The sequence below is a fragment of the Tetrao urogallus genome (assembly GCF_951394365.1).
Source record: "Tetrao urogallus genome assembly, chromosome: 1".
Lineage (NCBI taxonomy): Eukaryota > Metazoa > Chordata > Aves > Galliformes > Phasianidae > Tetrao > Tetrao urogallus.
In genome coordinates this window covers 20,369,708-20,394,504 of record NC_136813.1, presented here as the reverse complement: position 1 = coordinate 20,394,504, position 24,797 = coordinate 20,369,708, and the positions used below count along the sequence as shown (strand labels likewise).

The following is a 24,797-nucleotide window of genomic DNA, read 5'->3' as shown; positions in this document are numbered from 1 at the left end:
CATCTGGAAAGGTGGAGTTTGGATGCTACTACAACTTGAATGGAAGTATGAATTGCCAGATAAAGTTACTTTCTATTTTTATTGTTGATTCTTTGGAAATTTTAGGCAACCTTTTCAGGTTCTACCTGTGCAAAAGTGTCTGGATATACGTTGTTTTAAAACTTGGTGGTAGAGCAGCCAATTGAAAATCATCATGTTCATGAAAATTTGATTCAGCTCTTTAATGTTAATTTTTACTTTAACAGGCCATGAAGAGAGGTTCTGTAACACAGCGCATTGACCAGAAGAATAGAGAAGCCAATGTTTTTTACAGTATTCTTGTTATTGACAAAGTTCGTGATATTGATAAAGGCCAGTATGCCTGCCATGTGAAGAGTGGACCCTCAAACAAATTAGTCAACACGACAGTCATAGTTTATGGTAAGAAATACCTTGAATGTGTAAAATAACAAATGCTTGCTTACCAAGTTCTGTCACTCAATAGTTTTTTATCTTGATAAAAAGTGGAAAGAATTTTCTAGCCTGGCCATCATAGATAGAAAAAAGGGAGACCAGTGAAAATACATGCCTTTTGTTCCACGACTGTTTTGTCCTGCTGACAGTAGATGCATTAGTGTTTAGTTTGATCACTTGTTCCTGCTAAGACCTGTGATACCTCAATTGGTTCTGACAGTTCCAGTTCCTCTTCTACAGTACTTGCTCCACTGCTCCATATGCAGCATGAAGAAGAAACAGACACACTAGCTCTACATGGAGAGGACAGCTGCTAAACCATTCACAAAACTGAAACAAGTCAGAGAAGCTGGAGCTGTTGAAGCTAGCCTGTAAACTCTTATTTGTGTAAATAGCCTCATCTATGGGATACTCATATTGGAAAAAGACTATGTGAATAAGGGTTTGCTGAATCAGAGTTGTGTCTTTAGGTATATCCTGACTTATGCAATTAAATTACTGAGTTGTCTTGAACGTGTTCTTTTCAGTGCATGCTGCAAATGTGACTAAATATGGTGCTTAATACATAGGCAATATCCATATCCAATCCATAATGTGAGTAAATATTGCAATGTAGATACTGTCAAAGGACACTCAATCTCTTTTTCACATTTTATATATTTTATTTTGTTTCATTGCCTTTTGGAAAAAAAAAAATGTGTTCTAGAAATGTTCTGTTTTTTCACCTCCAATGAAATGCATCAATTCATCAGAGTTTGAAATAGGGGGCAATACAACTGGAAAAGAATGAATTCCAGCAAGTTGAGGTTCTTCCAATGAAGTGATAAAGATATATTTGTTGGATGAAACAGCTGTTTACCAATGCTAGAGAAAATTTCTGTCTTTTCCTTTGCTGTTTCTCTGAAGATCACTTAATTCCTCTCCAAACAAATATTTTATTTTGGAACATCCAGTGATTCTCAGCCTTCAGGGGAGAAGAGATCATCTGTTCATCTTCCTGTATACCATGAGCATTTTTCTTTTTTTTTTTGACTGAAGCATAATGTGAATCTGACAAGAGTGCATCTTTCCTATGTAGATCATGGCTTAGGAATTGTATCTCAGTTTCTTTTATATTTGTGGCATTCTTCTCTTTAGGAGGGCTGGTTATATTCTTGCTGTTGCCATGTGGGAACAATAAACATAATAAAGATCATTTTTATTTGGATTCCTCTTCTTTTTAGAAGAGCAACTCTTTTTTTTTTTTTTTCAGGGTGAAAATTATTAACATGAGTGCACTCTTTTCCTTTTATTTCTTTAAGATAAGAGATTCATTAACTTGAAACGTCGAAGAAAAACTATGCTGGAGGCTGTAGCAGGAAGAAAATCCTATCGCTTGCCAATGAAAGTGAAGGCATTTCCCTTGCCAGAGGTTACATGGTAGGATAACAATTACTTCCAACATATACACACTAGATCTCTTCTTAAATGAAAAATGATACGTTGATAAAATATTCTAATAAAACCCCTTAAAATGACAATAAAATGGGGACAGCATAACTGTAGAGTTTGATTGGACTTTTCAGGGTCTTTCTGAGTTTTAAGAATTTAAAAGAACATCATCTCCATTATGCGTGTTCTAAATAGAATGCCTGGAAAGTTTAAATTTTAGGTCCTCAAATACATTAGATACGTCTCCTACTGAAATCAGTGGACAGTCTAAAGCTGTATTTACTAGATCTTGACTGAATCAGTGCATCCTACATCATGCAGATCTGAATTTGTCTTTTAGACAGAATGAGAAAAGAAAATTTTATTTAAATAAGTGACTGAGTTGATTCATACAGCCATGGACTATGAGAAGAGCAGTGGAAGTGGGCTTTTTTATATGGCAATCTGACAGTTTTAGGTCCACATTAGTGACCAGAGCTTTCACTTTGGCTCAAGTTTACTGAGCTAAGGAATCTTTTAAACAGTTTTTTGTCTTAACTCAGCCACCTTTCTATAAAACAATGTTATCTACTTGTGATCTCAAGGTGCTGGGGCTTTTTTTGTTGTTGTTTAAATAATTTTAAATAGCAATAGCTCTGGCTCAATTCATTGAACTTTAACAAAGAGTCTATGACAAGAATGATTAAGAAAACAAACCATACATACACGAACAGTGAGAGCTCATGTTACTCACAGCCAGCAATTATTTTTGTTCCAAACATTTTGTTTTATTTTTACAATACCCTCTGCATTTGTAGCTCCACATGGAAAATTAATGGATGAAAGTGAAGACGATGCTTGTCGTTTATGTGGTGTTTTCTGTTTCTTTAATGGTTGGGCTTCTTGACTGCACATTTACAGCTACATCTTCTGGGGAAAAAAAAATCTAGTTAAACATAAGAGTATTAATTTATTTATTACTGTGAAGTTGGTAAAACACTAGAATAAGTTGTCCAGAGAGGCTGCAGATTCTCCATCTCATGAGATGTTTACAATCTGACTGGCCATGGTCCTGGACAACCTGATGACCTTGACTTAAGAAAGGGGGTGGACAGGCAATCTCCGGAGGCTCTTTCAGCCTCAAATATTCTGTAGTTCTGTGAAATATGTGTACAGTGAAATGCCTAAATCCGTGGTCTTTAGAACCATTTTTTAGGGCTTCTCTATTGTCTGAAAGAGCTTTCTGTAAACACTAGAACACAAGAATCAATCTAATTAAGCCCATGATCACAGTGAAGAGGCTGCACTTTTCTACTAACATCATGTAAGTCTTCATTAAACAACCTACGAAAAGGTGCTTTTTGCCATATTTTAAACATTGAATAGAAAAATATCTGCTTATTCAGGAATCTGTGTGTGAAGTAACACTTCTCTCTTTCTGTGTTGATTTTCTGTTATCTTTAAAAACATTCTCTATGATAGCAGGATATCTGATTCTTAAGTGCTTATCTAATCTACTTACTCTTCCTCTTCCTCAAATCACAGCTGTGCTTAGGCTACAGTAATACTTTGTCCTGGGACGTATAATGAAGCCATGAGAAATGGTTGGTGCTGGGTGATGCAACCTTTATTTGTGTGACCAACTTGTAGTCAAAATGGTTGTCTTCTAGACAACACAGCACAAGCACGGAAAGATGGGATCTTCAGAGGCATGGTTCCCATTTTCAGAAACTCTCAAGTATTATAGAGCCCTATCAGATCCTTATCAATTTTAACATGTAGAAGTGCTGTATATATATCAGCAATCTGTAAGGGAAGGCAAACCAAATCTTAGATTGGTAAGATTCTGATAAACAGAATTAATTGGTAAATTCAGTCCTTGCCCAAAGATCAAGAAATGGGAAATGAAGAAGCATAGACTGTTAAAGCAGCTCTATTTTTCAATTGTTTTACTTCTGGACTTCTTAACAGGTTAAAAGATGGGTTGCCTGCTGCTGAAAAGTGTGCCCGGTACATGGTTAAAAATTATTCATTAATCATCAAGGATGTTGCTGAGGAAGATGCTGGGAACTACACTATAATATTGAGCTTACGACAGTGGAACTTATCCAAGAATCTTACAGTCACTCTTAAAGTAAATGGTGAGTTTGCAGCTTGTTCCCACACTTCTCAACATAAACAACTAAGCTGTCATTGAACAGTTCGTCTTGCATGGTCCAGGTTGCTGTGGACTTTTTCATGAAAACAGATCCAAGCCCGAGGTGTGGGGATGAAGGACCTGTCTTGAAATCAGCAAATGGACACTGGTTTCCATTGGAAGGTCTTGTATCTTCCACAGTCATGTGCTAGTTCCTGATTACTTAAATGTGTTAGTAATTGCTCATCTGATACGACTTTGTCCTGCTGTTTTTCTTTCTTCTCCTGGGGACTTTTTTGATTGCTCACCCTGCAGGAATGCAGTATTGTCATGATCATTGGAAATGAGCTGCTTTTAATTGCTTTCCAATTTTTACTTCTTATAGTGAAACCCCAGATATATGAAAATGCTGTGTCATCATTCCCTGATCCAAATCTGTATTTATTGAGCAGCAAACAAGTGCTGACATGCACCGTGTATGGTATTCCTCCGCCAAAAATAACATGGATGTGGTATCCCTGTAGACAAAACCATTCTAAAACAAGGTAGGACAGCTTCTTTACTTATATTTAGTTTGTCTTCCCTTCCATTTTTACCTAAAGATTACCTTAAGAATAAAGCTCACTGTGACTATTGTTTAGTTAGTAAACCACATATATATTTAATCAATGTATTTTTAAGTAAACACGCAGAAACAATGCAGGTTTTTTTTTTACATCGTTATTTGAGAGTAGAGACCAGAGTCATTGTTTCATGCTGTTGCTTATTTTCATTTACAGTTCACTGCTATTCATGCGTGCCGTGTTCAGAAGTGATAATTGCTTTTTAATTTTTATGACGTAAGCCTTGCAGGCAATGTCTTGCTAAGTGTACATTCTTTCTCATGGAGGAAACTTCCTTGCTTCTCTCCATGCTCTTGTCATCATACAGTGATTGCACTGTGTGGGTTTTTTTTTTAAATTCAACAGAAACATTCTTTAAAACCTTCTTTATATGAAGGTCACATCTTTCTTACAATGCATTGACTCATAGGTTCAGTTCAATAAGACAAAGCTGCACAACATTCTCTGATGATATTTCAACAGGGTAAAATATAAGTGGCATCATACAGGCTTATTTGATGCTGATGTGGCACTTGATTAAATCCTCTTTTATATTTAAGCTTTGCTTTGAACTTTGTGTCTGATGACAAGTTTGTATGTTGACTCATTTATCCAAAGCTCTTCCTGAATGCCAGCATCTGGCAGAGTCTTAACAACTAACACTAACAGTAGCATTAAGCTACTGTTTTAGAGTTGAAACATGCAATATATTTGGAGCATAGCACAATAAAGATATTAAGAACCTAATGAAAGCTAAGAACTCAATATTTTCTGTCTCATTTGAATGTGACCGCTTTACATGGGATTTAACTTCTTTAACACTTCCAAAGAATTGAGTTTTAGTGTCAATCCAGCCAAACTTATACATACATACATGCTTAAACATTGATATAGGTACTTAACTGCAAAAACACAAGACACCTGATAAGACGAAATAGGAAAATCACTGTATTTCATATTAGGGGTCCCTGTAAGTGCTGGTCACCTCTTCTTGGGAGCACGTGCTGTATTTTCCGTTACATCTCACTTTGCGATAATGCAAATGAATGGCTTTCTGTGCCCCTCTCACCAAGAGGTGGCACTAGCAATCTCTCCTTTTGCTGGAATAGGTAAAACCTGAAATTGTCAATTTCGAGGACAGGTAAGGGCAGCACTTCCCCTCTCTTTTATGTTCTCTTTGAAGCACTGGTCCAAAAATTCCAAAAAATTATTTATTTTTTGGTCCAAAAAAAAATTTCCAAAAAATTATTTATTTTGCCTTGTAGGCATGAGGTGTAAGATAAAAGAAATTGCTATGTCTTTTAAGTATAATCCCTGTGAAAGGTATATATGAACTTTTTAAATCTTTTAATTTCTTGCAAGAGTTTATGCATATTAATACATACTCTGGACTGAAATCACCGTGTGTCTGTGGTAAAAGTTGGCTCTTCTTTGAGAGTAGAAGTGAGGCTCTTCCACTGTCAAATATTTCCTTCTATTAACAAGCTCTGCAGCATGGATCATGTCGTCAGCAGTAAAAATTAATATCCTCAAGCAGGTATTTAATAAAATGCTAAACTGTAGACTCAATTAAATCCTAATGAGAAGTGTGTTTGAACAGGTGATCAAAGGAGAAAAGTAACGATTTAAGCATCAGCTATTGGCTCTGTTACAAGGCTGTTTCAATCTTGTTTCCAAATTGCCTTCATTATTGTTCTATAACAATTCTTTTTGCACCCTCCCCTTCCTTATCCTTCAAACTCTCATTGAAGAAGCAGTTTGGAGAACACAATTTTTAATGTTTTGCCTAAGATGACTGGAGTGACTTCCTGTGAAAAATACGGTGACAAGTGTCACAAAATGATAGGAACACCTGAATAATTACGTTTTATCTCTTACTCCGGGAGGAGAACAGGAAGTCTTGCAGCTGGCATGGCCAGCACAAGCCTTCTCCCTAAAGAATGGGAAAACCCTTTAATTCCACCTTTTTCACCATTTTTCTCTCCTTGTGTGAGGTGATGCTTGCTTAAGCAACAGATTAACGATGAAGGTACTTTGTGAAGAAGATCAGAAATATGTCTTGTTCTCCCATCTCTGCTTTGGATTTATCTGCCCAATATTAGATTTCCAAGGACAAAATGTTGCTCTGTTTGTGCTCACAGGTAATGCCTATTTCTGTGCACAGGTGAAAAAATAGTACCTTAAGTTGATAAACCAATGCAGGCTACCATTATTCATCATATTGTATTGAGTTTCTGGGTCCCGTGCCAAAGGACAAAGCTCACTCTCTCAGGATATACATTTGGCTGCTGAAAGACCTTGCAGTGCACAGATCTTTTGGCTTCAAGATTAATACACATGCTTGACTTTACACTGCTGGAATATTATCACTGAATGCCAGGGAACAACTCACAGTGCATAAATGAGACATTTGTAGTTGTGAATGACTGTTGCCTGTGACCTCCTTAATAGAAACCATTAAGTACTCTGTTTCTTCAAGTTGTTGTTCCAGACAGTTTTTCTGCTTCAAAAATATAAAAATAACTCAGTGAATTCAATTGATTAAAATGAAATGCAGGCATATTTCAATGCTTTGTAATTAGTACAGTCAATTTCCATAACTCTCTGCTAAACACCTTCTTCAGGCCAGTAACAGGTGACAAGCCAAATGTAACAGTTCCCATAGTTTCCTGGTAGCACATTTTTTAAAAAGTGCTGTAAAATTGCTCAATAAGTTTAACTTTTTGGAATGCAGAAAAACTGAGAACATGATTGAAATTCCATCTTCTTCATTTTCTTTTAAAATAACTTTGCTTAGCCAACTCTATTACCATTAAATAACCTTTTGTTAAATAGAAGATAGCTAGCTAGATGGTGGAAAGATTAACTTCTAATTTTAAATCCCAGCAAGGAAGCACAGAAAAGTCAAGAAAAACTGTCTAGGGCAAAAATTAAAGTTCTGTGTTTTTTTTTTTGTTTTTTTTTTTTTAAAAGGATATTCAGATCTAACAAATTCAGATATGGCAGGCAAAAGTGGAGAGATGGAATGAGTTAAAATGCAATTAAAAAGTGAAAGAATAGACATTCTTAAATGAGTGCCGTTTTCCCAAGAAACATCTTATTCAGTGTCAGCTTACTCCAGAGTGGCAGCAGATACAGCAGATAAATCTATCCACTGCCCAGTGCATATAGAAGAAGGCACTCTGATGACCTCCATCCTTAACTTCTTGCCTAAGCAGCCTCCCTGCCTCTGTGCTCCTGTATTTCTGGCCTTGTTTTTGCTGAGGTAGGGTTACTGGCAGAGTTCTGTGGAGGAGCAGCCAGGGCACGGCTTGCCAAGGTTCTCGGGAGCCACCAAGGCTGATCTCTGCCTATGACCCATCCACTCTGAGGCTGTGGAATAAGCGTCTCCATGATGGAGACATGCTTGATGTGAATGGGTCTTGACCTGAATCTCATCAGCAGATTTGTGTTTATCTTAGAGTTTGGCAGAGAAAGAGAGGCATGTGAGATATTGATATTGCTTAGTATAAGCACTGGATTCCTCAGCTCTCGTGCAGTATCATCTGAAGGCGGTTTCAGAGAGACCTTCACTGTGCTCTTCCCAAGACTTGACCCATCAGCCCTCCAGAATGTGCAGACAGATGCAGCAGTGCAATTTTGTCTTGGGTGTTCCAGCTCTCCCATCACCTTGCTGCCTCCCTCTCTCCTCGAGCTATCAGTTACAGTTAGCCTCAAACCAAATGTCAGATTATTAATTTATGACTTTGCCATTGCATCTCTCTGGGCTTTTAAAATTATTATTTTTGTGTGTGTGCATAAGGAGAAGAAAACAATAATGGCATTGTGAAGATATCTACAAAAAGAAAGTAATCAGGAAAGCTGGTACCTGCATGGAGATAGAGTGCCTAGAACTGTCATCACAAAAGTGCATGGCCTGACTCCCACCAGCTTCAGAAAGAGGAAGTGGGACATGTGTGCATAGCAGTCTAATTGCATTTCTGCATTGTTTATGTCAGGGCATTAATAAAGGACTGAAAGGCAGAATGATTAGGATGTGCTTGGATAGATTATCAGGGGAAACTAGGTTTGGAACATCAGCGAGGTATGTAAAATGCACAAATGTTAATTGTACTTAATTAGAAATGTACTGAACCACCCAAATTTAATTGTGGATGTCTGCAAACATTGATGCCCATTAGTTTGTCCACAGCAAATGTTTTTGTTCGCCATGCCACCTTCTATTTTCAGGAAGGGGAAGTCTGAGTCCTTAATGCTGGTGAAAGTAGGTCAGATGCCATTAATAAACAGGTAGTGTAGAAATGCCTTTGTTTAATTTGACATGTGGCCAGATCCTCAGCTCCAAATTCATGCTGGCTGAGACCTTTGTGCCTTCCATTCCCTACTGCAAGAAAATCCTCTTGCAGTGATCTGGTAGTGTAAAGATACTTACAATGGGTACATCAAGAGGTATGCCTACTATTCCTTTGTTTGTCTGTGGCTGTGGAAATGGATAGATGTGTGAAAGTAAAAATCAAGCTATGTCATTTTCACTTTTCCTTCTGAAAAATGCAGAGAAATGAAAATGAGAGTACACCGTTGCACCACAGACTTGCAAAGAGCTTGAGGTTGAAGGGAGTAGAATAGAGTCTGATCTGTCTCAGAGCAACTATGTAGTTCACTGAAGCATCACATTCTCCACTTTCTCTATGAGGCAAAAGCCAGTGCATGTTTGTGTTTGCAAACAGCTGGTAGGACAGCTTTGGTGTCCTCAGTCAATATTTTGGAAAATTCTTTTAAAATATTTTACTTACAAAATGCCATGTGAATCAGCCCAGGCATACACATACGGAAAAATAAGCCTGATAAATACGTATGACTCATGCAGTACAGTTTGCCACAGTCTGTCTCAAGGGTGCTGTAGTGGATGCACTGATGAATTTACTTTGCAAGCTGTAAATGCTCTCAAAGGCTTTATCATGGATTATAGCTGAACCAGAAGATTAAGCTTTCCAATTCTGGTATTGCTAATTTTCAGATTGCTTTAAATTAAAATTTTCAAAGTCTAATAGAAAATATTTTAGCATTATCTTTCTCAAGTAATTTTTTTAACTGGCAATGAATCAAACCTAATATATAAGGACTACAGTAACTTCCTGATGCTCTGCTTCACGTCCTGTTTTAAACCCTGTCTCGCCTACCTTCTTGTCAGTCATTTATTTTTTCCCCAGTATCTTTTCCTTCACAGCATGACCTCTTGGCTTTGCTGAGGATGGTCTGACACCCATCCTAAAGGAAGATGTGGGTCATGCAGGTGGTTGCTTATTGCTTGATATTTAACTCTCCATGGGGCAGAGCAGTGTCTGAGACATGGGTACATCTCACCCTACAGCCAGAAATGTTCTTCTGTCCTAGCAGGGGCTCTTGGCTGGTAGGGCCCAGGGTCAAACTGTGTTGGCTCAGGAGGGATTATAAACGGAGTGCTATTATTGGACACCTTTTACAAAAATATACAAACTTCAACTAGCATCCTTTTTCCTTTTACGTCTATTCCTTTCAAAAACTCTCTGCAGAAGGCTTTGGGGAGACATGCTGTATGAGGTAAGATCATGTCAGAAAGAAAAATATTCAGTTAAAAAATAGGAAGCAGAGGTTAGGTGGGAAAAGCCTGTTCTTGCCATGTAGGGAGACTACCAGTGAAGTGTTTCAGAGCTGGTGCTGGGGTCTGTGCTTGTCAACATGTACAGAAATAACCTGGAAATGGTGGTGAGGAGGTGTCAGAGCTTGCTGATGATACTAAGTAATTCAGATCTTTGATGATGGCAGCTGATTGTAGAGAAATGCAGAATGGTATGGATTTGAGTATCTGGCTGATAAAGTGCCAGATGAAGTTCACTGAAGATAAATGTGTGTGATGCGCATAGCAGAAAACTTTACCACTTTCTCATGTAAAATGATGAACCATTGTCTGATCATTACTGATATACAGAGAGAGCTGAGCACTATGATACATGCGTTTGTGCAAGCAATGGCAATGAGGAGCAGCTCAAAAAACAAATCAAGCTTAAAAATTACCAGGAGTGTACAAGGTCTGCTCCAAAAGTATTTTATTATGTTGGCCCATGACATCAGAGGCGGATGTTGGTGATCGTGCATATGAGGTAAAGCTGTGTCATGGGATTCCTCCATGTGGGAAAAAATGGCACCCATCAACATTCATCAGCACTCACTGAGCACTTATGGAAACCCAGCAATGGACATGAGCTCAGTGAGACTGTGAAGGGTGCTTTTCACAGTGGTGATGGCAACTGTGGATCACCTCCACTAGTGCAGATTTTTATGAGCGCAAGCATGCAGGCTGTTGTTCATTGCTGGTGAAAATACGCAGCTAATGGTGGTGATTGTGTTGAAAAACAGTGCTTTGTAGCTGAGAATTTTCCTTACCAGATAGTGTTATTTTGCTCTTTGTAGCTGCTATAGTTTTCATAGAAATAAGTAGGAGGCATTAGTTTTGCTGTGACCTATGTAGAATAGAATAAAACAGAGTATCATGGTAACTCCTCATAAATCCATTAAGTACTGGCATCTCTTATAGTAAGGTCAGTTTTGATCCTTTCACCTAAAAGGATGCATCCAAACAGCGAGATACACCAAGAAGGGCAACAAGTAGAATCAAAGGAATTTCAGGGAATGAGAGGAGTGTTTGAGGGACGAGTAAGGAGGGAAGTCAGGGCTTTGTGGCCTGAAAAAATAGATGACCTGTGAGCTATACAACAGAGATTCTCAGACTTGTGAAGGACACAGATTTCTGGGGATTAGATGTATATGGCTTTTCCAGTTCAAGAAGTAGGGATCATGAAATGAAACTAGTAGGACTGCAATTCAGAATGGAAAGGAGATGTTAGTCTATTCTGTGGGTTGCAGATCTGTGAGACTCCTTGCTAGAGGGTTTTGTGGGTGCTAAAAGTTTGACTAGCTTCAAAGGGAGATTGCTTAAAGCTGTAGAAGAGAAATCCACTGGGACATACTTAAGTGAAGAAGTGGCCTCACTTGCAGGAAGTTCTTGAGCTGATAATAATTGGTGACTGGGGGAGTATTGGGAGGAAGTATCTGAAGTTAGTCCTGTTCTTACTCATCCCCAACCATCTGCTTACGGTCATTGTTGAGACAGGATATGGGGTAGAAGGATCCTTGGTCTTATGTCCACGTCTGTCAGTGTTTTCTCTTCCTGTTTTCCCTCTAATCAACTCCCCTCTCTCCTTAAAAATGTTTCCCTCCATTCTTTCTCATCCCTTGTTTTCTGCCTCCACTTCCAGTCTCTGTCTCCAGTCAGCCCAGAGCTCCTTTTGGACTCCTACTTGCAGCGAGGCTGAAAACTATCTTGAAAAACACAACCTCAGTGCTACATTAGCCCTTTCGTCTTCTCTGCTGACTGCTGGAAAATTGAAAGAGTGTTCACTGTGCTTCCAGCTTGTCAGCAAGGCAGAGAGAATTAAGGATGGTGTAAATAGATTAGAAAGGAATTGCTCCTTTGTAGATCAAGGAGGATCCAGTCAGGACAGCAAAGAAAAGGAAAGAGAATTTCACTATTATAAGAAGGAAGGTGCTGGATAGACCTCGATCTTGGAAGGATATAGGCATGAAGGTATGCCTCCGAGTTGAGTGAGCTGTTAGGAGTGGCTTGTACATAGAAAATAGCTTATTCCAGAAAGTTCTGAATAAAGTTCTAGGCTGTATATGTAGGGCTGCTTTTTCTTTTTCTTTTTCTTTCTTTCTTTTTTTTTTTTTTTTTTTTTTTTTTTTTTTTAATGGAAATAGAAGAAAAAGAGTAAAAGCAGATTGACATTGTGTGCAGCTGTGTCATGGTCTTTCCCTTTAGGTTTTAGGCTGCTCGTTCAAATTGGAGGAGATCTCTTCCTTTCAGAACTGCCACAAACTATTAAAATCAAGCACCGTTTCCCAGAAAGAAGTTCTAGGTTTGTAAAAACCCCATCCTTGGGAAATTCTGTAGTTCCAGACAATGTGCAGCTCCTCTGGGGAGGACATGGCTGGCGGGAGAAAGTGGAGGCTGAGTCACAATGACCACATGGGAGTGAGAATCATTGCAGTCTAGCAAGGAGGGAAAGGAGGTGGACAAGGAAGGAAGGAAGGATTGGCTGAAATGTGTCCATATTCTGTGTCTGCGAAAACCTCTAAGCAGCGTGAAGCAGGAAACAGAGGTCAAGAAGCAAAATATAATTATCTGATAAGAAAGTCAAGGTGAGAAAATTTCAGATCACATCAGGATGTGCAAAAAAAAAAAAAAAAAAAAAAAAATCCAAACAGAAAAACTGCTTCCAAATACTGAATGCTCAGGGGTCTCAAGTGTTTTTTTTTCCATGGGAATGCAAGCATGAGCTGATGAAAGAGTGAAGGATGGGACAGGTAGGACTGCTGCTGATTTTCGTGCTTCCTTTGATCAACCATCTTTCTATGGCAGTGCCCTGGAGTAGTTCAGGACAAGCCATAAAGTTTGTAAAAGTGAAAAGGAAGCACCATGCATTAATCTAGTTGCATGTAGATTAACAGCAGGAAAGGCAGTATGCAAGTGGCAAACTTTCCTTCTCCATAAAAATCTCCATATTATTTCTCCATAAAGCCATAGAGATATGCAGTGAGGCCGTGAGTGCCATACACCCTGCTTCTAATGAAGTAGTACCAAAGATGCTCACTGCAAGGATGGGGCATTAAAGAAATCTGGAGTCTTCCCTAAAGAATGAGCTTTCCCTCTACGTATCACCTCAATTTTGACACAGAGCATCCTACAAAAATAACTCAGTCCTCACTCTGACAACTATGCACTGCACCAGGGTTCCAACTAAGCCTAATGCTTGGGGATGTTGAGAAATCCTTTCCCACCCAAAGCAGTTGAGCCAGCATTTCAACCTGGAATTAGTTATTTTTGATGGAGAAATGGTAACACTTGCAGGTCCAATGGAGACAAGCACATTATCACGTTGTAGCCAGAGCTGGCGGGGAGCCAGGGCATGTTCCCCCTCCTCCAGAACACACGTCTTACAGCCCTTGTTACTATTTTTCCCTCTCTTGTTTCCGGCCTCACTGTGACTCAGTGTTCCCCTGGACGTGTGGCCACGCCAGCCCACTGCCACCAGTTGCACGGCACCAACTTCCAAGGCACGGGGCAGGCAAAGCCTATGACATTCAGATGCTTCTGATAACCTCAAGTGGGAAACAGTTCCTGTATGCTCTTTACAAGTCCAGGAACTTCCAGAGTTCCTGTCTTGAACGTAGTGTCGTCATCACTGCATCTCGAAAGACACGTGTCAGCCCAACTTGGGTTCGTAACAATGCCACCCTGCCACTGCAAAGAGTCAATTGCTGCCCTATAAAGGCATAGGTGCTGAGAAAACAAAACAAAACATTTCTGATATTAATCACTCTCAAAAATAGTTACTGTTGGTTACAGGATGCCTTCCTCTTGCTCCTAGAGATGTAATTGCCACATATGACCTCAACAAATAGACGTGTGATGGAGGCTGACGGTGTCTTTGCCAACAGGAATATTTAGGAAACTGAATGGGATTTTACACTGGGAGAGGATTGTGAAGGTGTAGGATGGCTTAAGGAGGGAGGAACTGAAATGATAAAATCAACAATGTTATTTTTCCATCTGAAATGGGGATTGAGGCTTTTATGCTGATATTTGACACCAGTTGAGCACTGGTAAGCATTGTGGCACTGTCTACAGTACGGACAAGTAGATGTGTCTGAGCACAAGCTGGGCTTGAGTCTTTTGTGTAGGACTCTGTCATGCAAAAAGTTGCATCTGTAATCATCAGACAAGCCCTGTACCCTAGCTCCTGGGCTCTGCTGCAGGCAAAACTACTTTTATTCTGATACCAGTAGTTTCACAGGCAGGACTTCAGTTTGGAGCTGGTTTGTAGTCCCATTCCAGTGAAATATATCAAGATGACATGAAGTACACTCTTACCCTGGAAACTTTTCCCCATCAGTGGTTATAAATATACCACACTATTGTGCTTGGCATGCTGTATGCTAATAGAGGTGAGGGCTCTGAAACTCATTAGGAAAGGGAGCGGGCTGCGGAGCAGAGTGAGGACAGTGTGAAGCTAAGGTTGATAACCATGGCCTTGTCCAGAATAGGCCATGGGAGTTTTCTTATCTCACTTTGGCAGGAGGTGCTGTTAGCTTCCTGTGCGAAATCAGGAGCATATGCTGCTTTCCTCTTGTTGTTTGGCTTCCTCCACTACACAAGACGGTTCCCAGCACTGTGATTATCTTTGCATCTTCAAACATGGCACACTCTGCTTCCTCAAGGCTTGATGTATTCTTGAGCAGCAGGCTGGCTCCCCTCCCCCCGGCCACTTCTCCCGGCCCCTCTTGGTGCCAGCTGCACACATCACAGACATTTTTTAAAACCCAGATTGCTTCCGGTTGCATAAACCCCCTCTGTCCTCCCAGAGAAGGGCAAACTCCCTGATCTGCAAGCACTGCATGGGTCTCTGGGCAGCCCTTAGAGCTCGTCTTGCTCCTGGCATCCCTCCCCAAACCTCCCCAGCCCCACTTTACCCATGCATGCTGGGAATGCACATGTGAGCATGCACACAGGCACATGTCAGAAACCACTTACCAGGACAGGCAGAACACTCAGAGCAGAACATGGAACAGAATTACCTTGATCTGAGCTTACACAATGTTTATAAGTGTACCTCTGTATGAGCACAGCATTAGCATTTCTTATATAAAGTCTCTCTATGTGCAGAGCTATATCCAGCTACAAAGCAGGAATGTGTAGAAGGAAAACAGGTGTAAGAGCTGCTCAGAAACGTGCTGGCAGATATCGGCTTATCAGCCTTTGTGCACACTGTGTGCTTTCTCATTAACCTCATGGTAACCCTGCTGCTAACTTTCCTGAAGATGCAAAGGAACGAAGCTTATCCCAGCAGCAAACCACGTCAGGAACATGGGGATATCTGGAGTCAGAGCTTCAAAGTTCACTGGGGTTTCCTTGCAAGTAACACCAGGTTTTGCTACAAGCTGGAAGCCCTTGTTGTTTTGTTGAGTCAATAGTTCAGTGTAACTTATAATTTCTTTACAAGACATAAAGATGCATAGCTGATTTGTGTAACGACGCACAACATGAAAATCAACTGAATTAACTGGAAGGTAATATCAATATTTTGGTCCTGGCCAGAGTGCAATTTTATCTTTTCCCTCTTGCTTCTTCTTTCCAAGCATCTGTACTGAATATGAACATTTGATTTGATGACCACATCTGAGTTCATAGAGCCTTTTCCCTCTTGGTTATGAATGCCTGTTGTTGGGAGATGACATAGGGCTCCTCATTGCTCCCATTTACCCCAGACCCATTTCTGCCCACTAATCTCAAGCAGTGCTTCGTATGGCACCGCTGGCAGCAGGGTGAGGAAGGATGGCAGAGTAATAACCCATGGAACCTGTGCGGGAGCCTGCAGCCATGTTAGTGCATCTGAGGTTATAGTGAGAGCATTTGGCAGCTGAGGAGTGAAAGCATCTGTTTCTGCATCCAGAGGAATGAGGCTGAATTTTGTTCCAGGCTCTGCCTGGCAGCCGTGCTGCAGCTGATTTGCAGAGGTGTGCTGAGCCAGCAGAGCGTGGGGTGAAGTGGCAGAACGCAGAGCGTCTCCTGCTGTATGCCCTGTGCTGCCAGGTAATGTGCTCACAGCTGGATTCCAACTCCTTCTTTATTAAATCTGAGGACAACTGCTATTAAGTGCATTTGATTTTCTGCTATAATTGTGTTAACGTCGCAGTCAGCAGGTAATGTGGTATGTGAAGGCGATTGAGCTCATGTATGTGCCTCCAGGGCTAATATTTCTAGTGTTTTACTTGTGTGTTTTTCTTGTAATTGTGATGTTATTGTAATTATAGTGGTGGTTTGTACTACAGTATTAATGAGTAATCAGCACCCCATTGTGCTAGGTGTTGGCAAAGGCATTACACTGCCCTCATCCCTCAGATTCTGCAACCTAAATACATATGTGCAGTCCTTCTCAAGGAAGTATATAGTAATAACTAAGCTTATGGATGTAGAGCTGCAAGAAAATAGATTGGAAATGCCTTTTGGAGATACTTATGCGGTTTCTGAGCATGCATTACACCTTCTTTCTGTTGTTTACTGAAAAGGGACTCAATGAGGACTTTTATTCTAAAAAGCACAACTTCTCAATATTATAACAAAGAGGCAAGTTAATTCTCTGAAGGAACAAACCAATTCCACTCGTTTCAGAGGAATAACATTTTTTTAAAGGAGTTAGGATCAAGTGAGTAAGAAGGAAATGAAATGGATCTCTGCCTGTACAGGGAGTGCCCAGTCACAAGGAGGTGCCCTTGATACTGCCTCTTTGTGTCTTTGTCGTGCTGGCATTATGAGAGAACAGAATTGTAGAATCATTTGAGTTGGAAGGGACCTTTAAAGGTCATTCAGCCCAAACTCCCCTGCAATGAACAGGGACAGCTACAGCTAGACATCTGACACCTGCTATGGCATGGAACTTTATTGGCTAATACTACCAATACAAGCTGTGTTCAAGTCTTGTTATAAGAACAGACTTCTTAAAGTGTTATATGTGCAAAGTAAATGGCAACTACTTTTCTGAGTAAATGTCAAGTTTTTTTGCTTTTTTTTTGTTTTTTTTTTCTCATTTGAATACATTGGCTGTCCTAATGCAGCTCTCTTCCATCCACCCTGTCCTCAACAACCGTGTATTAGGAGTTGGCCTTCAAAGCAAAGCCTGAAGAAGTGGCTGTATAGCTTGGGCTTCCTTCCCATGCTATTGCTCCTTGTTCTCTCTCCATGCATGGATGACCATGACCTGCTCCTGGTTTTTGGCTTTTTTAGCTCATTGAGACTCTCAATGCATATTAAGGAATTTGGGCACACTATCATATATTTGTGCTAATTATTACATTCTAAGTTAGTTTACATGTCATTTTTTCTTTAAGCTGCAGTATCTGCTTAGACAGTGGTCGATTTGACTCAGTGCTGCACGATTAAAGACAGCGTGTAAAGTCTTTGTCTTACTGATACTGTAAACAACACAAAAGTTCAACCAAACTACACAGTTGACTGAAAGGAAATAAACCTCATTCTTTAGTCAGGATTGCATCAGTTGCTATGATGCAGTCAGCAGCCTTTCACCACTGACACACATCGGAACTACTTGATTATGGATACTGTACTCGTCTGTCATATGGAGAGAAATCCAGAGAAACACTGTTTGAGAGAGCTTGACCCTGATGGACAGTTTAACTCCTCTGTTGATGCTTGAGTTGAACAAGCAATATCTAAATGTTGGATGAAAAGCAAAACTCAATATCCTCAAAGAATAGGGATGGACAGAATGTAAGAACCATTCCTGTGTGTTTGTTTATGTGTGTACTGAGTTAGGCTTTGGGAAACATGTTAGCTCTACCACAACCACACCTGTGTTGTGTTTTGAGTGTTCTGATTATATGCCATTTCACTGCACAAGGAAAAAGAAAAAAAAAAATCATAGAATCATGGAATCTTAGAATCGTGGAATGGCCTGGGTTGAAAAGGGCCACAATGATCATATAATTCCAACCTCCCTGCCGTGTGCAGGGTCACCAACCACTAGACCAGGCTGCCTAGAGCCACATCCAGCCTGGCCCTGCCTCCAGGGATGGGGCAGAAAACAAACAAAACTGAGAAAATACATTATTTTTCAGGATAATGATAAAAACCTACACATGTTAAATCATAGAATCATGGAAAGGCTTAGGTTGGAGAGGACCTTAAGATCATCTATTTCCAACCGCGTGCCACGTGTAGAGCTGCCAGCCACCAGATCAGGTTACACGTGTGCCCATCCAACCTGGCCCTGAATGCCTCCAGGGCTGGGGCATCCACAGCTTCTCTGGACAACCTGTGCCAATGCCTCACCACTTACTAAAAAATTTCTTCCTATCATCTAACCTAAATCCCCCCTCTTTTAGTTTCATTCCCCCTTGTCCTGTCACTATCAGACTGTGTAAAATGTTGGTTTACCTCCTGCTTGTAAGCTCCCTTCAAGTACTGGAAGGCCACAACAAGGTCTTGCCAGGGTTTTCTCTTCTCCAAGCTGAATAGCCCCAAGTCCCTCAACCTTTCTTTGTAGGAGAGGTGCTCCAGCCCTCTGTTCTTCTTCATGTCCTCCTCCTGGACTCATTCCAACAGCTCTGCATCCTTCTTGAGCAGGACACCCCAGGCTTGGACACGGTACTCCAGATGGAACTTCACAAGGGCAGAGTAGAAGGAGACAATCCCTTCCCTTTTCCTTTTGTCCAGTCCTCCTTTGATGCAGCCCAAGATGTTGGCTTTTGGGCTGCAAGAGCACAAATGACAACCAATACATTATGGAATGGATCTTGAAACAGATACATATTGTCTGAAGCTTAGGACTAAAAACAATATAAACTCAAGTTTGAAGACAAGCCTTAACCATGATAATGACTGACAAGTTAGGGGCATTGGAGTCCTAATTATAGGATTCACACAGCCCTGTAATTAGGCTGCAATTGCAAATTCTGACCTCTCGGTCCACAGTGGATGAAATGTTAACACCGACTCCAGAAATTCAGTGTTCTGGGGGCAGCTGTGGAAATAAAGCCAATGATCTGGCTATGAGGATCAAGACTTTGTAGTTGTCCTTACCTGCTGATCGCAGCACATGCAATTTCCTCAGATGATTTTTGTTCCTAGAAGAAAAGTTTTTGCTTGTGCATTCTGAGATTTATCAGTGAAATCTCTCCTTTTTTTTTTTTTTTTTTTTTTGGTCTTCAGACGTGGCTTTTGCTCTCACACTGATGGATCTTTCAACCTGAAAACTGGGAGCAACGTAGGAAACAGGATCCAGAGCATCATTGAGCGAACAGCCATCATAGAGGGCAAAAACAAGGTATGATTCCTAGGTGCAAATAATCTCTCTGTGTTAGCAGAAGCTGTTTTTTAAATGTTGTTGAGGTAACAGTGGGGAAGCCAGTATTTGTATGTTGTTCAGATCTGAAAACCTGTGTAGATGCAAATAATTCCCACATTTGCAAAGACAGAGGTTTGTTATCTATATGCTGAGATGCAGAGATGTACTTCCCTGCATGCAGTCCTATTAAGGTAAGTGGTGTAATTAAATATATATATTCAGCTTACTTAGAGCTGGCCTGCAGCATGCCGGGCACCTCAGGAGGAGAGAGGCAGGGCTTCAGGCCATCGTTGCTTCATTTCGTGCCATTTCACAATTTCCTGTTGTTTTTCCTATGAGAGTAAAACTATTTACCCTCATTTGAAAGTTTATTCACAGATGTGGTGCTGGGTTATTAGAAGACCAAGTCTTGCAATGAAAATTTTAAAGGAACAAATGAATCCAGATTACAGAAACAAAGTTTAAGAGAGATCTCATTCAGAGACTGCATGGTGGGTTGCACCCCATCTGCATTAACTGTCCATTGTTAGGTGTCAAGCCCAGGCCAAGCACAATGAGGCATAGGGAGGGACAGGCACTTCTGACGGAGGATTGAGATAGTCATGCTTTTGAGAGTTCATGAAGAATTCTCAATCAGTCAAAACCTTTAAATCAACATGTTTTCCTGGAGGATGCCCTAATCAGATGAACTTTTCTTGGCTGGGCATGATGCTGGTTTGATGTGGTTGGGCTGCCCTTGCCACAGAGGAGCTCAGGAGTTGGTGCACAACGCTGTGTCACATTCACAGCCTCTGCTGTTCACCGATTGGCTTGGTCTGAGGCAGGAGCAGCCGATGAAATTATAAACCTGAAAGCCTACCCTATGCTAGAATTGTTATTTCCAAGGATACCGACAAACTTTTCATAATTCTAGGGACACTGGGGATGTAGGTATTCTTTCCTTTATGTCTTCTTTCAGTCTTTTGCATGTGAAAATGGATATAAATCATAATTAATCTCACACCAAGACCCTTTCACACACCGTGGAATAAATAGGGCTTTGAACGCAGCCAAGATTCGTGCTTGGGACTGAATTTTCTCCTGCTGTTGTATTATTAAGGCAGTACACAGGTGTTCATGGCACAGTTCCAGTGCACAGGAATATGCTGGATCCTAGTGAGGCATTTGCTCTATTTAGTTGGCACCCTCTATATGCTTAAAGATCAAGGCAAAGATGGGAGTAAATGGCTTCCTGGGGGATACTATTGTAGGAAAGCACATGAATACTGACAGAGAAGGAGAGATTTGCAAGAGGAAAGGGAAATCATTTGTGGCATGGGAAGACAGAGCCTATTCCAAAGGGGGAATGATGAACAAAAACTCATGAGAACAAGTAATTTCCCAGAAGGGTTCTAGGTAGCTTCTGCTTACAGGATCTAACAACCAGACCTCATTCTCCTTGTGTGCTGCGTGTTTTGAAGACAGCAGAAGAGGAGTGGCTGAAATGTCAGACCAGCTTCCAGTCAACAGCAAAGAAATTCCTCCCTGGAGGAAGATGCTAATAATGGGTCCTTGTGGCAGAACTGCAGGTTTTGTTTGAAGTCTTTGGCAAGCGGTCCCAATTTTTTTTATATCTGTCCAGAAATGAATGAAGACATGATATCTGCATGTGTTACGTGGAAAGTTTTACAGCAAAACATAGCAGTTCTTCTTATTTTTCCTCATCTTATTCTGTTTAGTTCATCTAAGTAAGGCCCATCTTGCATTGCTTTATCCCTTCTGATCCCTGTGAGGAAAGGGAGGTTAGTGAAATAATCTCTTTTCCCAGATATTTCAAGCTTTCCTGGTTGCAGTGCTGTTCAGAAGAATGTAGCTTGCAGATAGAGGCTTCTGCCTGTCTTCTGGTTTGCATGACATCCTTGCTAGAAATGTGCACATCATCTGAAGTTTTCAAATATTTAGCTTGAAGTGAATTCTCTCCACTTCTGAGAATTGCGTTTCAAAGGTTTCTTTATTTCTGTTGCTCTTCCATAGCTTTCCAGGCACAGCTGGACTGCTATTGTAAGTAGAAAATGCTCTCTAAGCCTGGGTTCCTGGCCAAAATAAGTTGCATGATTTGTGTGCACACAGCTGCTCTAGAGCATCCAGGATATTTTTCTTTCTCTGTGAGAGTCTATAGCTTTCACTCTTTGCAGGCCAAGATTCATTCTTGGTCTCCCAGAGCAAACTCAAAGGGACACAGTCCAGACAAAACCCTTCCTGATGGGCTGGAATATTGTAAAACTGTTAATAGCACTGTGCTCATTGAATCCAGCACGTCATCACAAGTGTCTGGCTCTGATGAAGTGTGACTGCAAGTAGTTCTGCTACTGCAAACAGCTAAGAACAGCTCTCCAAGGCACTTCCACATCAATGGAGTCCTGCTATCTAAACAGTGTCTACCCCACTTCCACATCCGAGCATAGCAAGCATGGTAAAAAAATCTCAAACTCAATGGAAACAACAAAGTAGTAGGAGACAAAGCAGTAGGAAGTTGATGGGGAGACTCAAAAAATGGCACTTCTGGGTTAGCATGAAAGCAGAAATGGGGATGACCACAGGATATTATTGTGATCAAGGGAAGAGATGAATGAGGAATGCTCACAAGGTTTCTTTTAGCTCTCAAGGTAGCTGTTTTTGCCTTAGTCAAAGACCTTGTACCAGTTCCTTTGTTTCCTGTATGTAAAACACCCAAGTCCCTCTGAAAGCTTGGCCTTTTGTGGTAGTAGGTTGATTGGTTGTTTTGTTTGTCTGCGGCTATCAAGGTAGCCACAAGTATATTTTTAAAGTTAGAAAAACCTCAAACCCTGTGTCTGTATGGTTAAAGTAATGCAGGAAGCCTGCCCTGAGCTTGTCTTCTGGTGACAGAGAGAAACCGTGACAACTGTGTTTTAGTAACATTTCCGTTGAAGCCTTTCTAAACAGACATTGAGAAACTCAAGTGGTATAATGGAAAAAGTTTGTAACAGAAGTCATAATACTTAATCATAAAACAACTCTTGATTTGATTCCCCCACCCAAAGTTTTCATTCTCATTTTGTTGGACATTATCAGCGACTTCCTACAAAACTGAGCTATTCTTAGACTTGTAAGCAGATCACAGACTCTTTTTTGTCATTCAGCTACTAAAAACCATCACTTCTTAATGTTCTCGATCAAAGTTTGCTCCTACCTGTAGCTCAGGGCTAGTGCTGGTCATTATTAGTCTTAGCATCTGTGGTTTGTAATAATACCAAGTGTAAATGACCTACAACAATGAGATACAAAGAGCTCAGGCACTCATTGATAACTCTGCCGTACATACATGCCCTCTCTGTGCAGGCATTGGGAAGACCACATATTGGTTTATCAAAAGCTTTGAAAGACGGAGGCAGTACTCCTTGCACAGAGGGCTGTAGGAGGGACTGTACAAAGATCCTGGGGATGCAGAGTGTACAGAAGAGGGCCAGAAAGGTGTGTACAGATGAATGAAAGTAGATGTTGGTCAAGAAGAAAGGATGAGAATATCAACAGAAGGAGATAGTAGATTGGAGGGCAAGTGTGTATAAACAATACTAATACATGAAGTTGTGTTTTATCAGGCATATATTTATATGTATGGTCTTTTTTTCCACTGCATTAATACTTTACTGACCCACATTTTTAGTGGTCCAATCCTCTGTAAGTGAAAAAGCCACCTGACTTAAGGGAAAATGGAAAGTAATGACCCTGTAGGAAGGTTCTGTAAGATCAAAATTAGGCTCTTTCTTGTCCACCTTTAGTTTGGCTGACAGTGATGGATCATCCACCCATATGCTGACTGTGGGTAGTTTCAGAAAGTGTGACAGTCCAACACTAGGGTGGGGGGAGTTCAATCCCTTTTGGACCTGATAAAAAACTGTGGCCGCGAAATATATGGACTAGTCCATCTCTATAGCATCTTCTATGCCAAGCCCTAAGCCTCCCTCTCCAATGTCTTCATCTTACAGATGAGACAAGAAAGCTTATACTGTGTCTGACTTGAGTACCTGGATATTCCAGCTGACTAGCCAGCACATCCATGTGGGCTGGCTAACTGGCACACAATGAGCTGAATAGCTCATTGCAACAGCACTCATTTTGGTCTTCCTCATTTACAGGCAGATGGTTTTCATGAAACACTCATGAAGTCTCATGAGTTTATCTGTCTATTCTGGCTGCAAATGGGACGTTGCTGAGGATAAAGAACTTGCATAGAGATGGGCAAACAGTGTGAACTTCCTAGGAAGCCAGGCTAAGGATAGTGCTGGGAACACAGCCTGCCTCCCTTTCAGCACAGTGTAACTTTTCTTGGGGCCTTCCTGAGTGCTACTAGAATTGCTGTCAACACTTTTAAAAAAGAAGTCTTAAAGGTGACAGCTGAGCCAAGAGCTTGGTGAGATGAAAACCAGGAGAACTCAGCCTCTGCTGAGCTCTGCTGAGCCTCTGCTGAGCTGCATCTCCCTGCTGAAACGCATCCCCTCCCTTGGTGCATAAGGAAGGCAGGAAGCACAATTTTACTCAACATAGGCCCTTAAAGGAGAGTAGGAAGTACCTGTGGATCTGTAGCCATCTGTATCATGATCTCCCTATGGGTCAGATGGAAGAACTCAGTCTCAGCCTGCCCAACAGTGCAATGTGATGCAGAGGGAAACTGAATCTCTGCTGTTAAACGGCAGTGATTTACCTGTCTGACTCGAGGGGAAGAAAGTGCTTATCTGCACACATTCATGTCCTGCTATTGTAGACATTTTAGTGTTTACTCTGTGGACATAGTGGTGGTTCTGAAAGTGAAGCATGTATCCAGATGTTTTGCACTGATGCTTCTTTCCAGCACAAGGCACACAGATGATATGACTTTGTCATAAGCAGAAGAAGCCAGTGGTGTCCTGCCAATATTTCAACATGTATCTTCCTAAGTATTATCCTTTTATCTAAAGATAAATCCAATGGTATAAGGAGAGCATATATGTAGGAGATAAAACTACTTTTTCAATAAATGTGTTTTCTTAAAAGCATAACTAGAAGGGAATCAACAGTGTTTGTCAGACTTGCACTAACCTGCTCAATGCTGAAAGGATATTTTGCCTTTTAGTTGTATGAGCATTTAGAGAAGTTAGCAAAACAATCTCTGAATGGAGTATGTGTATGCACGTGTCTGCAGAGGCCTTCTAGGAGTAAGGAAAGAGTAAGGCTACTTACTGTTTGCTGAAACTTCCA

General features: G+C 40.8%; 1 protein-coding gene across 1 annotated transcript in view; it reads left to right on the top strand.

The window, feature by feature from the left end:
* FLT1 (fms related receptor tyrosine kinase 1) overlaps nt 1–24,797 on the top strand; it is a gene marked incomplete at both ends in the record, with an annotated part of 100,956 nt that overhangs the window by 31,569 nt on the left and 44,590 nt on the right. Inside the window, 5 exons of the mRNA XM_079548440.1 lie at nt 246–420; nt 1,755–1,872; nt 3,835–4,004; nt 4,386–4,545; nt 19,427–19,541. Of these exons, the coding sequence (XP_079404566.1) occupies nt 246–420; nt 1,755–1,872; nt 3,835–4,004; nt 4,386–4,545; nt 19,427–19,541 (738 nt within the window). The remainder of the gene's footprint in view (nt 1–245; nt 421–1,754; nt 1,873–3,834; nt 4,005–4,385; nt 4,546–19,426; nt 19,542–24,797) is intronic.